At 39.8% G+C, this 13889-nt stretch overlaps 1 protein-coding gene across 1 annotated transcript in view; it reads left to right on the forward strand.

The window, feature by feature from the left end:
* The first annotated feature begins 396 nt into the window (after nt 1-396).
* The window catches only part of LOC109553490 (butyrophilin-like protein 2), a 67558-nt gene continuing 54065 nt past the window's right edge, over nt 397-13889 (forward strand). Inside the window, 9 exon segments of the mRNA XM_070777614.1 lie at nt 397-423; nt 816-836; nt 920-940; nt 5205-5401; nt 5434-5507; nt 8800-9147; nt 10770-10892; nt 10895-11050; nt 12506-12526. Coding sequence (XP_070633715.1) covers nt 397-423; nt 816-836; nt 920-940; nt 5205-5401; nt 5434-5507; nt 8800-9147; nt 10770-10892; nt 10895-11050; nt 12506-12526 — 988 coding nt within the window.

Genomic DNA, 13889 nt, shown 5'->3' on the forward strand with positions numbered 1-13889 from the left:
AATGAACACCCAGGACTGATCTCCTTTAGGATGGACTGGTTGGATCTCTTGCTATTGTTATTCTAAAATAAGCAACTGTGGGGAATTCAGCAAGTAATGTATCTTTGCTCTAACTTCACTTTACTCCTCTGCTGCTGCTGCTGCTAAGTCGCTTCAGTCGTGTCCGACTCTGTGCGACCCCATAGACGGCAGCCCACCAGGCTCCCCCATCCCTGGGTTTCTCCAGGCAAGAACACTGGAGTGGGTTGCCATTTTCTTCTCCAATGCATGAAAGTTACTCCTCTGCATATGTGTAATTACTTATCTGGAGCACTTCTGATGACCAAATGTAATTCTAAAACAAGTATCATAGAGTCTAGTATGGGGAAAGTATGTCAGTAAAAGTCAATTGTCATAATGGTGATGATGATGGTGGTGATAACAGTAATGTTACCATATCATTAAAAGGACTTTGGGAAACCATTTTGTGGGATTTTAAGTTCAGTCATGATAAATTAAAATTTCTTTTTCTACTTCATCATTTGGTAAAGAGCAATGTGACCCCTGTATATTTTACAGAACAATACCTAGAAAATAAATATAAGTTTCTTCACTCTAAAGTGGGTAATCTATTATATATAAAACAAGTGACGAGATTTTGGAAGGTTTTTGTGTTTATTTCCATTTCTTAGTGATTTTTACATTACTTCTTACTTTTCAGATCAACTTAGGAAAGAACATGGTAAACTTTAATGATTATTCATAAAACATGATCTTTCTGTTAAATGTTTCATAAGAATTTTTATGTTACTTTTTTGTTTTTTGTTTTTTTTCAGATCAACCTAGGAAAGAAGATGGTAAGCTTTAATGACCCTTTATAAAATATAATCTTATTAGCTGTTTCTTAAAATTTTTTATATAATTATTTTTATTTTTTCAGATCAACTTAGGAAAGAAAATGGTAAACTTCAATGACTCTTTACAAAATATGATCTTCCTATTAGCTCTTTCATAAGAATTCTTTTTTAATTAATTTATTTTAATTGGAGGCTAATTATTCTACAATATTGTCATGATTTATATATTACTTTTTATTTTTTCAGATCAACTCAGGAGAGAAAATGGTAAACTTTAATGACAGTTTATAATATATGATCTTTTTATAGTAATTTTTCTTGCATCTTCTTTTTTTCAATCCTCCTACTTCCCATGTATAATTTTCTCTTTTGTGAATTTTATTCATTCTTATTTTATTACAAACTGCTCTTATCAGCTAACTCACTTTTCCTATTCCCTCTTCTCTTTATCTGATGTATTGTTATATTTTGATTGTCCCCATGATGCTAACAGCAACTCCTTCTCAGGACTCTGAAATGAATGAAATTCTAATGAGAATATATTTGAAAAAGCTCTCTTGGTGCTTACTATACCCTTGATCTGATTCTAAGAAAAATTCAAAACCTCTTCTATGCAGGACCCTGTTGAAAAAGTACAATAAATTCTTCCTTGCAGAGAGTGCCACTGATCTCTATTTTGTGATTGAAGACTCAGCAGGCTGGACCAGGAGTGGAGGTTTATGGGGACACAAAAGGGATAGGGATAGGGAGACATAGGGATACAGCATCTTCACTTCGCATTTAAACAGAGCTGATTTCAAATTATTGATCTGTCCATTAACCCACAGAAATTTCTTCATGCTACTGACCCCTTTGAGTCTCAGATTTTTCTTTTGTGATCAGTGGAGCACTATTTCACAATTAGTTTTCTAGTATTAATTAATTACATAAAGCACTTAGCAAATATTTGTCACTGGAAACATTGAATAAATTGTAGTTTCCATTGCACAGATGATTTATAGCATGACAGCATTGCATGTGATGATTATCATGACTAAAAGGATACCTTCATGGAGGAATTGGATAGTTTCCCTATTGAATTTTAACTGTAAACTTATTTATCTATATTAACATGTAATATGTTTTCTTATTTTCTTTCTTTTTTGAAACAAGTGTTGGAGAAAACTGAGGGTTTTTTTAAAAAACCTTAATGAGCTAATTTAAGTCATTGTATGTCATCCTTCCAAGCAAGTTTAGGTGTTTGTTTCACTGTAATATTAAAATGCTTTTTCACTCTTGTTTTTCAGGAAAATTGCAAAATAAAATTGGTAATTGTATTCTAGTAGTCAAATATTTGCAAGACTGTCCTCTGCTGGAGGACAATCTAAAACGCCTTGCTTTCCTTTATTCTTTCCCCTTAACTCCTTATTTCATGTATCTTTTTCATTCCCCTACTGCCTGTACATATTGCAGCTATCATGCTAGGAATAATTTATCTGCTTGCCTTGATTTAACACTTAAAATCATGTGATTCAACGTTTTATTCATAAAAAGCAATTTCAGAAGAGAGCAATGGCTTGACTAATAATAGTAATATTAAGATAAACCCTTGTAAAAAGCATGTCTTTTTTTCTTTGTCTTCATCTCTTTGAGAATCCCTGTCTTACGTGTACATATCCTTTCAGATGACAGGAAAGCTCAATTTAAGAATAGTAACTCAGAACTTCGTTCACTGGATAGAATTCCACAGATAATCAAATACCTAACCCTTCTTTAAACCTCCTTCCCTAAAGAGTCAGGCATAATATACCCTTGTATATGCTCACCGTAGAAGCATGAATGGAAGAGAGTCTGTAAAAATGAATTAACTCATTTTCTTTCTTAATTGATGATATCTTTTCCTTGAGATGAAAAAAAAAATGTAATTTTTGATGGATATTTCTAAAGCTTTCCTTCCTTTCTCTCCATCCCTTTACTGCTCCTTTCTTTACTCTTTCCGTCTTTGTCTCACTCTTTTAGTTCTTTATCCTTTCACCTCTGTTCTTCCTGTTTCTCCCTTCCTTCCTCCTCCTCTCATTCCTTCAAGTTTGTCTATTATTCTTTCTTTCTATGTTCATTTCCTAAACTACCTACCTTTCTTTCCATCACTTCTTTATTTTCTATCTTTTTTTTTCTTTTCTTCCTTGTCTTGCTTCTAGCTTGATTTTCCTTCTAACTTTATATATTTTCCCACTCACATACACAGACCCAACCATTTTGAAGTTAAAGGCATGGTCACAGTATTGTGAAGAAGGGAAGGGATGGAGAGGTAAATAAGTCACTGAATATTTAGAGAATGCCAGTGATGAGAGAGGAAAAGCTATGAGAAGGACCAGGAAAGAGGAATAATATTATCTCATTTTGCTCACTTTCAGGCTGGCAGAAGACATCATTGTATCCTGGTAAGTACATGGCCCTGAAGAAGATGATTCTAAGATACAGAAAAGCAATGATAAGTACTCCAAAAACATTGCTATAGTCCACTTTTACATAAATAATTTCTTGAGGCCTAACCACTCCCAATCACTTAATCCATATGTTTCTTTGTCTTGCCCTTCTCTTAAATGTCTGTCTTATGTCTTCAAATTTTAGTTACTTCCTAAATGTTCTCTGTGGAGCATTTACCTCCTCAGAGAAAGTTTTCTCCATTTAGTATCCCTTCAAAAGCCCATTTCAATTCCTCCTTTTCCCGTTCCACATAATTTTTTTCCCATATATATATTAGTTTTCTCTGTTTTTCAGACACTTGTTATATGCTTACTAAAAAGTTGATGAGATGAAGACTATTAAGTTGAAAGCACAGTATTCCATCCTGTTTATCTCCTAGGACACATCCCTAGTTAAGCACTTCATCATATTACATTTTCAAGGCATACATTTAGGCATTTATTCTCCCTGTTTATACTCTCTCACCAGTCTCTTTCTGAGCCTCATTGAAGGTTAATATGCATTTTCACAGCTTTCTTTGAAAGCTTCCTGGTTTGGACAGCTTTTTCCTAGAGTACTTTTGCCAGTTTTCTCTCTGCTTTCCATAAAGAGTCTAAAGGAACATAAACTTACCAACTGATTTGTAGCAAGTGTGGGTCCTTCTTAGTCTGCCTCAGTGAGTGATGGTACTTTGGCATGGACTTTGCAGGTTTTCTTAGCTTTTACTTGTTGGAACAACATGTTTCTGAGAAGGAGTTAAGAAGTCAAGATGGTAATTTCCTTCCAGCTGAGGGGACGTGACTGATCCTTTTCAAGCAGCAAACTACTACTGTTCCATGCTGTCTTCTAACCCTCAGGCTCATTTTCCGAAAATATTTGACCACTCTTTCAGGTATTGTGGTTTTGTGGCTGGGCTTGTATCACATTTCCTGGAGATATTTTCTATGAAAGGGGATTCCTTGGTGGTTCAGAGATAAAGAATCCACCTGCAATGGAGGAGACACAGGACACAGGTTCCAATCCCTGGGTTGGGAAGATCCCCTGGAGAAGGAAATGGCAACCCACTCCAGTACTTTTGTCTGGAAAATCCCATGGGCAGGCTACAGTCCATGGGGTCACAAAAGAGTTGGATACAACAACAAACAACAACAGTGTATCACTTTAGAACGTAAACAGTCATAATACAGAAAACACAATCTCCTGGACCATTTGGTTCATCATCTCCATTTCAGATGAGTGTTGATTTTTCCTCCTGCTCTATAAAATCGTATTGGTATTAGTTTTGGGGGGAGGGGAAAAGCAATAACTTATTGCCCTTGTGCAAGTTCTTATATTTGGTGTGAAGTTTTTCTTTCCATAAGATTCTTAACACAGCTGATAGACTAAAATCTTAGATACCTTTCACCCTGAGTGTTTCTTTTCCCAAAACTAAATCTAGCATTTTAATCTTGGTAGTTTTAAAATATTTTAACTGTGTGGAAGTATTTTTATGTTGTTGGTTACATTGGGCATGTTGAGTTTGCCCATCTCTACCAATTAGGCTTTTTCTTTTACTCATTTCTATGTGTCTTCAAGATGATACAGAAAGATGATACTGAAAGGTTATTCAAGATCATTTCCTTGGTCATCTTCTTCTGTATCACCGTTTCCACTGTTATTTTCTTTACTTTCCAAGGCATCCCCTTGCCCCTGTGTTCTCCTGGTGATAGAGTCCTGCTTATGATGCCTTCTTGCTCTTTCCTTTACATCCAGGAGACTGTAGAGATGAAGGACTTTGCAGGACAGACTGAAAGGGGAGCGGTGAGAAAAAGTAACTGAATGCTCTCTAATTCTGCATGCTCAGAATAGATGGACCTAAGGAGACTTTTTGTAATCAAAGCATCATTGTCTGTTTAGCCCCAAAGATCTTTTCATTTCAATCAGAAATCTACCTTCAGTGCCCCAAATAGCATAAAGTACAACAGTGCAAGTAAGAGGTTGGAAATGATGGATAAAAGCAGAGAAAGAGAGCCAAGCCCATTTCATCATTTGATTGTGGAAGATGTTGATGTTGCTTCCCTGTTATGTCTCCATAACCACTGGAAACCACAGAAGCGCTTGTGTATTACAGCCACACTTAGGTACAGTTGTATTTTCTCTTGTGTTTATCCAGGGAGCTTCCTGGATACAGCCTGTCTGGTGTGTTTGCCTCCTTCTTCTTTATGCTTCTCAGCATGAAGCAATCAGGTAGGATGCTCTTCTTCCCTTTATCATATATTCCAGTGTCTCAAAGATACAGTCTGGGTGACAACTTCCAAATTCAAAAGAGCTAGTATAACATTAAGAGTGGGGATCCAGGGGTCAAAGCTCTTGTGTTCCACAAAGACCTCTTTCTCTTCCAGCTGTGTTATGTTTGGAAAGTTACTTGAATACCTTCTGCCTTAGTTTTCTCATCCTTAAGATAAGAATAACAACCTGATGCCGGGAGCTGATGAGAGGCACTCCACTCATGGCAAAGGTCATAGGAAGGAGGCTCGGCATATGCAAAGGTGGGATCGAGCCTCAGGAGTCCCGCTGGATATTCTCGAGCATCTACCCCCCAAAAACCAGAATCTGCCTACTTTATTGCTTTGCGCTTTCACCTCTGACTTTACTGGGGGTTGTCCCCCACCACCATCTCACTCTCTCTGACAAAGAGTTAACTTACAGCTCCAATTAATAAAGTTCCTGGGCATTAGGAGTGTTTAAATCCAAACCCCTCAGATAGCTCTCTAACTCGCCTGACAAGTTTACCTGGACTCCTACAGCTATGCATACGATTGTTTACAGTCTCCCAGCCTCGAGAGGCATGGGAAGCTTAAGATATTCAAATAGCTTAGAGCCTCTCAGAGAGTTAGAAACTGTCAGAATAAAACTAGTAAAAGATTTCATTGATGAGACAATGCTTGCTGCCAAGTTTCCACATCCCCTGTATTGTATCCTTGAATGTGTATTGATTAATATAGTTGGTATGTAGAAAAAATAAGTAGTGGCCTTGGTGTTAGCAACTTTAGACCCTTAAGGTAATAAATTATTTCCTTTGTTGTAAACCCACTGCACCTCTGCCCTATAGGAATGCAACTTTATCTAACACTTTTCGAGGACGGTGCCCAACCTTAAAATAATTACTCTCAGAGAAAATAAGTCTTACGGTTGACAAACCTTTGTCAAGAGTCATAAAATGTTAATAGGCCTTCTGGCCAGAAGATGATGTAAATCACCTAAACCATTTGTATATGATAAATTTGCAGGAAAGAAACCCTGGTTTTTGATAAGGATCAAAGACTGCTGACTTTGCATGATTTCACATCCCCTATTATCCTCTATGTGTAACTTAGGGTATAAAAGCCCCGGTTGAAAATAAAGCTACGGGCCTTGCTCACCAAAGCTTGGTCTCCCCATGTCATTCTTTCTTTTCACATTCCGGCTGAAGATTCCATCTGGAGCACCGAGGTCCTCCACGACCATTTACTTGCCTGGACTTCTAAGACCCACTTGAGAAGGTGTCTAAGGTGGGGCACCTTCCGCTATTTGAGAGGGCGCCTGCGGCCTCCGTGGTCAGAGCTAACCTGGTGTCACAGGTTATATTGATTTTCCGCATAAACCAAGCTACTCAGCCTCTTTTCTCCACTGAATTTTCCTACTGAGCTATCCTCATTCTATCACTCTTTATATCTTTGGCAAATATTTAAATAGTCACCGACGCTATCTCCCCTTCGAATACCCTGGATCAGCCGGGGCTGGACCTCGGCAACCTAACTGTATTTCATAGGCTCACATGGGCTTTAAGATTAAATGAGGCTGTACATGAAAAACACTTGAATCAGCACCTGGAACACGGTGAGTCATTCATTCTCCTGCTTCTATTCAGGATAACTCTTGCAGGGCAAGAAAGGGGGCTGCTTCTTACCGTAAATTAAACAGTGTAAAAATACATGGAAATAAACTTGAAGGAGAGTTTCAAGAAATGGGCTTGGAAATCTCAGTAGCTGAATTTTCTGGGTTGAAGTATTGTAACTTGAAAAGAGATTGTGAAAAGTCAAAGTCAGTGGGTAGCATCAGAACCCCCAGTAAAATGCAGGATGACAAGGTGGAAAAAAAGCATGGCACAGGACATCAGAATCACTTTTCACTTTCATGATTGGAGAAGGAAATGGCAACCCACTCCAGTGTTCTTGTCTGGAGAATCCCAGGGACAGAGGAGCCTGTTGGGCTGCTGTCTATGGGGTTGCACAGAGTCGGACACGACTGACGTGACTTAGCAGCAGCAGCAGACAGAGGCTTCCAGGAGCTATATGATGTAGTGAGGCTACCTTCCTCTCTAGTGATGCACTTTCCTAAGCTGTAAAATTCACCCAGATGGCACAACTTGCATTCTAGTGTTATGTTCAGATTTCATCAACACAGAATACCAGCAGATATCCACCTATGTTCCACAGTGAGCACCATTGACTTGATGCTGAACAACAACTCAACAAGATGAAGTTCCTTCTTAGGAGTTTTGGATCTGCACAGAGAAAGTGCAACTGGCCCTGGAATATTTTAGGATGAGAAAAAAACATAATACACATGACATGAAATTAGGAAGCATAGGAACATAGAGAATTATGAAACATCTCTTCAATTTGTAGATAACAAGTCAAACATGACTTAAAATTTTATCGAACTCTTTATACTAATCATTGCCTTTAATTTGCCAAAAATACCCTTGCAAAAGCTATATTTTACATAGCCCTAGTAATTGGAATCTTGCCTGTTTCAGAGAAAAACAAAACAAAACAAATCCAGTTCATTACTTAGGACAAGACAAGAACAATTCTGAAAAGCCGAAAAATCTATTGAATAAATCTATTACCTAAAATTTAGGAAAAGTGATTACAATGTCAGTCACTAAAGTGAAATTGTTATTGTTCAGTCGCTAAGTTGTGTCTGACTCTTTTCATCCTCCTGAGCTGCAACATGCCAGGCTTCCCTGTCCTCCACTATCTCCCTGAGTTTGCTCAAACTCATGTCCATTGAGTGAGTGATACCATCCAACTGTCTCATCCTCTGTGAAATTACTAACTATAAAATAAATCACTGTAAAATATAAAATAAGCCACTAACTAATAAAGTTTTCAATTAGAAAATCAGTTTACACTTTAACTTATTTGAGAATAAAAGGAATGTAGAGGTGGTAGTTGTTAATCTTAAAGATGAAGAAATTGAGATTGCAAATCAATTTCTCGAGAATAATGGGTTTCTCTCCAAATCACACAGCTGGTAAGTGATTGATTCAGCACTCATACTCAGGTTTTTGAACTACATGCTATTTTCAGTACACAAGATTGTCTCTGTAACCACCAAACATACATACCATAATGCTGGATTTCTTTAAAACATTGTAAATAAAACCTTCCCTCATCCAGGTGCCTCTGTTTTGATAGAGTAGACATCCCAAAGCAATCGTATTGCTCCTCCAGGTGGCATCTCCCGATTCCTCTGTGTCACTCTTTTGTAGATGACTTTAGAGTGATGGGTTCTGTCCATCCTATCCTGGACATGGTTGGGGAAGATGCCCTCCTCACCTGTCAGCTCCTTCCCAAGAGGACCGCAATGCACATGGAGGTGAGGTGGTACTGCTCGGAGCCCAGAACTCCTGTGTTTTTGTATCGGGATGGAGATGAGGTAATGGAGATACAGATGGAGGAGTACAGAGGCCGGGTAGAGTGGATAGAAGATGGCATCAATGAGGGAAGCGTGGCTCTAAAGATTCACAGCCTCTGGCCATCCGATCATGGGCAGTACTGGTGCCGTGTCAAAGATGACAACTACCTTGCAGAAACAAGCCTGCTACTCCAAGTAGCCAGTGAGTATCTGGGGAAAGACACAGGCTCTCAGAAGAGGAAGTATATTAACTTGCATTAAGCTCATTTCCAGTTGAACAATTCTCTTTTAGTCATGGAGGCAATTGCTGATGTCCAGTCTTCTGATTCATTTGGAGGCAAGTGGTTCTGTAGGCATTATGCTTTTATGGAGATCATGGATACTAGTGTTCAGTGAAATTGGGGCTCACAGACGATTTGGAGACATACCCATTGTGAGTGGCAAGGATCTGCATGATGCTTTTGTGTTAGCAAAGTAGGAAGGGGTTGGAAGAAATAAATTGCACTGTAAGAAAGGATCGCTCTGTGGAAAAACAAATATCTGAAAGTAATTGATCATATGGTTCCCTGGCAGGAGTAACTACTTCATGTGCTAAAGAGAAAATTGCTGTTGTCATTTAGTCACTAAGTTGTGTGTGACTCTTTTGTGACCTCGTGGACTGTAGCTTGCTAGGTTCCTCTGCCCATGGGATTTCCCAGACAAGAATACTGGAGCGGGTTGCCATTTCTTTCTCCAGGGGATCTTCCCAGCCTAGGCATTGAACCCACATCTCCTGTATTGGCAGGCAGATTTACCTTTACCACTGAGCCGCCAGGGAAGCCCAGAAGAAAAAATTAGGCAAATCCATTTACCTTATCAGGAAAATTGTTCTAAGTAGAATTTAACCTCTTTAGCTGATGCTGCTCTCTTCTTTGCTCCCCTACGAGGTTGATCTCCAACACCTTCTTTTTCTCAACACCTATGTGTGATTATTACTGTTATTAAGTTCAAGTTGACTCAAGATGGATGAAAAGAATCCACAAACTTCTGAGATATGGAGTTGGGAGGGCCCGTACCAAGGCATTTCACTTTCAGGGACATCTGAAAAGAAACCATGCATTTCTAAGGCTCTGGGTGAAGAAAATCGGTCTCCGTTCTCAGCAAGTGGTAGAGACAAAATTGTCATCTATGGAAAATAGAATCCCCTTTGTTTGGGTTTGAGAGTTGTGTTGAATAGAGAAAGAACTTCATGATTATACAAAACTCGGATTCTCAAAAACATTTCCCATGGAATGGAATACTTAGATACAGAAAGTCCTCATGAGACTTCCCATTTTGCATACCCCAGGTTATCTGTTTTCTTCCCCAAGTCACAACCACCAACAAAAGGAATGGGAAGAATATTCTCTCTGGAGAAAAGATCTCACTTTACAGTAAATATTCTATTTAAATTGGAGTCAAGATATCATCCAACATGTCCAAGTGCCTGACACAATAATATTATGAAAAAGGCCAAGTCTGTGGCACAAGGGAGTTCATGAATAAATTGTAACAAATCTTAGTTTGCAGTGCTAGAGACAGAAGCAAAATGTCATTATGTAACTCTTATTTTCCTGTCTGAGTCTGAATGAAAATACTGCTCATATGCTGGAATTTAAAGATCCAGACTAAGGTATAAAGTGTATGTGAGTTCCAGTTTGAAGGCGAGAGGACTTTGGGCCACTTTTTGCTTCCCAGAGCCTTGAAGTTCTGCTCTCTCCCTATGAGCAAGGTCACTGGACTCCCAGCTCTGTGATTTGTGCCTCCATGGGCTCAGGGACTCAGGGCTGTGTCTTTCTACCACAGGTCTGGGGTCTGACCCTTACATTCACATGGACGGATCTGTGGAAAGTGGACTCCAGCTTGTGTGCACTGCAAAGGGCTGGTTCCCAGAACCTCAGTTTTCCTGGCAAGACATCAAGGGAGAAAAGTCCTGACTTTCTCTGATTATAACTTCCAAGATGAAGATGGCTTGTTCTATGTAGAAAGCACTCTTGTGGTCAGGGATGCCTCTACAGAGGCTGTGTCCTGCTTCATCCACAACCCCTCACTCGCCGAGAAGAAGGGCTCAGACGTCTCCATCCCAGGTCAGTGCTCTACATCTAGGATCAAGATGCTCCCATTAGTAGGAAAGGTTGAAGGGACTGTTCTGTAGCACCTACTATTTTTTAATCAAGAAGAATATCTAATATTTAGTAATATGCATTGTGTGTGTGTGTGTGTGTGTGTTAGTTGCTCAGTCATGTCTGACTCTTTACAACCCCATGGACTGTAGCCCTCCAAGCTCCTCTGTCCATGGAATTCTCCAGACAAGAATACTGGAGTGGGTTGCCATTTTCCTTCTTCAGGAGATCTTCCTGACCCCGAGTCCCCTGCATTGCAGGTGGATTCTTTACCATCTGAGCCATGAGAGAAGCACCAATATGCATTAAAAACTATAAAACATTTATGGCTGGAGATATACATACACTATATAGCTATATTGTTAATGGCATTCCATTTATTTTTGGATTCTGCCTTTGCTTCTTTATTACTTTTCTTTTCTCACAAGTATGTGTTACATTGTGAAGGAAATACAACTATTCATTCAACTGAAATGTTTTATCGTGCTGTATTTTTGCCAGTTACATCTAGGAACTTATCATCTGAAGATAATCAGAGATGGAGACAACTATTTACACAGTAATGCATCTTTATTATAGCCTCATTTATAAATAGCAGCAAAAATAGCAGCCAGAAATCTGATACAACAGTGGAGCATTAAGTGTCTTATGTTACTATACATTATAGCATTGATGAAAAACAGTATTTAAAAGATTATTGGCTTTAAATAACTTAAAATTGCACTAAGACTTTTGGGACACCCTCTACATTTAGATATAAAGATGTAAGTACATAGCTATTTACATAAATGGTTATAGGGAAAAAGTTAAATGTTATATGTTGCTGTTAAAAGGAGTCTATGTATATGTATTATAATTGCAAAGCATATATTAATATACCTCTCAGTTTGTGATTATGGGTGATAATTGTCTTTGTCCACATATTATAAAGGTATAAAAATACACTTTTCATATATATGGAATGGAGAGGGAGTATCTAGGGGAAGGCACAAGACAGCTAGTGTGAGTTTCTAGTGTGAATAAGCAGTGCCATTGTGATAACTGGCCTCACCCACCAGCTGCACCCTCTCACCCTGCTATGATTTCTGCACCTGCTCTTTGTCCCAAGGGGCCTGCATTTATTAAAAAGAATATTATTGTTTCAATAAAATAGTTAAATATGTTAAATATAAGCAGAAACAAGCAGAATCATGGGGTGGTAGAATTGAGAACATTTTTGTTATGCAGAGAAAGGGAAAAATAGCTGGACCACCAGGCGAAAAAAAAAATGTCATTATTTTTCTACATTTTATTTCTTTCTTATGAATCAACTGTTTCGAGAAAATGTAGACCTTGCATTTTTGGGGAGGGGGAGGGAATATTCTCTCTACTTTCTTTTAGAACAAATTCCTTGATATGTTATTCTCATTCTTTTTCCAGAAAAACTCCAAACAGAGCTGGGTAAACAGAGATGGTTGGTGTGCATGAGTGTACATGAGCCTCTGCCCTCCCTCCACCCCTGAGGAAGGCGATGCTCCCTGGACAAAGCACACACAGCGAAGGCGACACCTCGTGACCCAGATGAGAACCTGGGGCGTGATCCTCCCAAGTCTCACCTTAGTACTGGAGGGGCCAGCAAAGCGCAGTCTCCCGAGGCACCTTCACACTGCGTAACCTGCCACCTTCCGTGTCCGTGGGGACCCCCGTGAGCCCCAGATGGATGCCTAAAACGGGTGCAGACGGAAGCTCTGCCCCACTGGGCGGGAGGAGGGGGAGTGTGTAGGGGACGGCACGGGACCGCTGGTGTGAGTTTCTGGCGTGAGTAAGCAGTGCTGTCGTGATACTGGAGGTCCTCACCCCCCCACGCCTGCACCCCCTTGCCCTGCTATGGTTTCTGCACCTGCTCTTCACCCCTGGGGGCCTGACCTCATCACTGTTGGGAGGAAGCTGTGACTTTCCTGGATGCAGCCTGGGACCCTGTGCTCCAGGTGGTCATTTTCCTCTTTTTCTTTACTTACTAGTTGGACTGCAAGTATTATTTTATGGTCCCTAAGATAAGTGGTTTAAACAATAACCAACGGATTTTTAAGCCTCTTTCAGTTTCTCCTTTGATGTCTTGTATCTTCCCCCCGTTTCCTCCTTTCTGTGACCTCTTCTCTGAACCCATAAAGACATCTGCTACCTACCTGCTACCTACCATTTTCTCCTTCCATCGATACTCTGCTCTCCTTTAAGTCATCAGCTATAGGAATATGTGTGAAGGTGTGTGTGAGTGCCTGTGTGCACGTTACATTAGTTTAAGCACACTTTTCAGCCCATACAGGAGTTTTCAAGGAAAATTAAGGTGGAGAGCACACCCTCGTCTCTGCCAGAGTCTGGTGTGATACTTTGGACCCCTTTGGGCCATAAAGATAAAGAGAAGGGCCTTGGAACAGTCAAAGGTAACTCTGTAGACTGAGGAGATAAGATAACTCTGTAGACTGTGCCCCGATAAGCCTTACCCTCCAACTGAAATCCCTTCCCTCCTGGGGCGGACAGAAAGCTTGACTGGCAGAGCTTGTCAGTTACAGCTCAGAAAACCCAGCCAGTGTTGGGCAGGCTGGCCTACATGTCTGTCCCTTAGGAAGATCCTCTCATTTCTCTGAGTTATTTGAATCAAAATGACATGCTCCTTGGAGACCCAGCACACAAAGTGCAGTCTGATGTCCTGTTGTTTCTAAGTGGTGCATGCCTTCTGGGACCAAAGGTAAATAAGATGAAAAGACCAGAACTTCCCTTGGCTCTGCCCTCAGGAGCCTTGAGGATGAGCTGGTAATAGAGAGGA

The sequence above is a fragment of the Bos indicus genome, chromosome 23, assembly GCF_029378745.1.
Source record: "Bos indicus isolate NIAB-ARS_2022 breed Sahiwal x Tharparkar chromosome 23, NIAB-ARS_B.indTharparkar_mat_pri_1.0, whole genome shotgun sequence".
NCBI classification, from domain to species: domain Eukaryota; kingdom Metazoa; phylum Chordata; class Mammalia; order Artiodactyla; family Bovidae; genus Bos; species Bos indicus.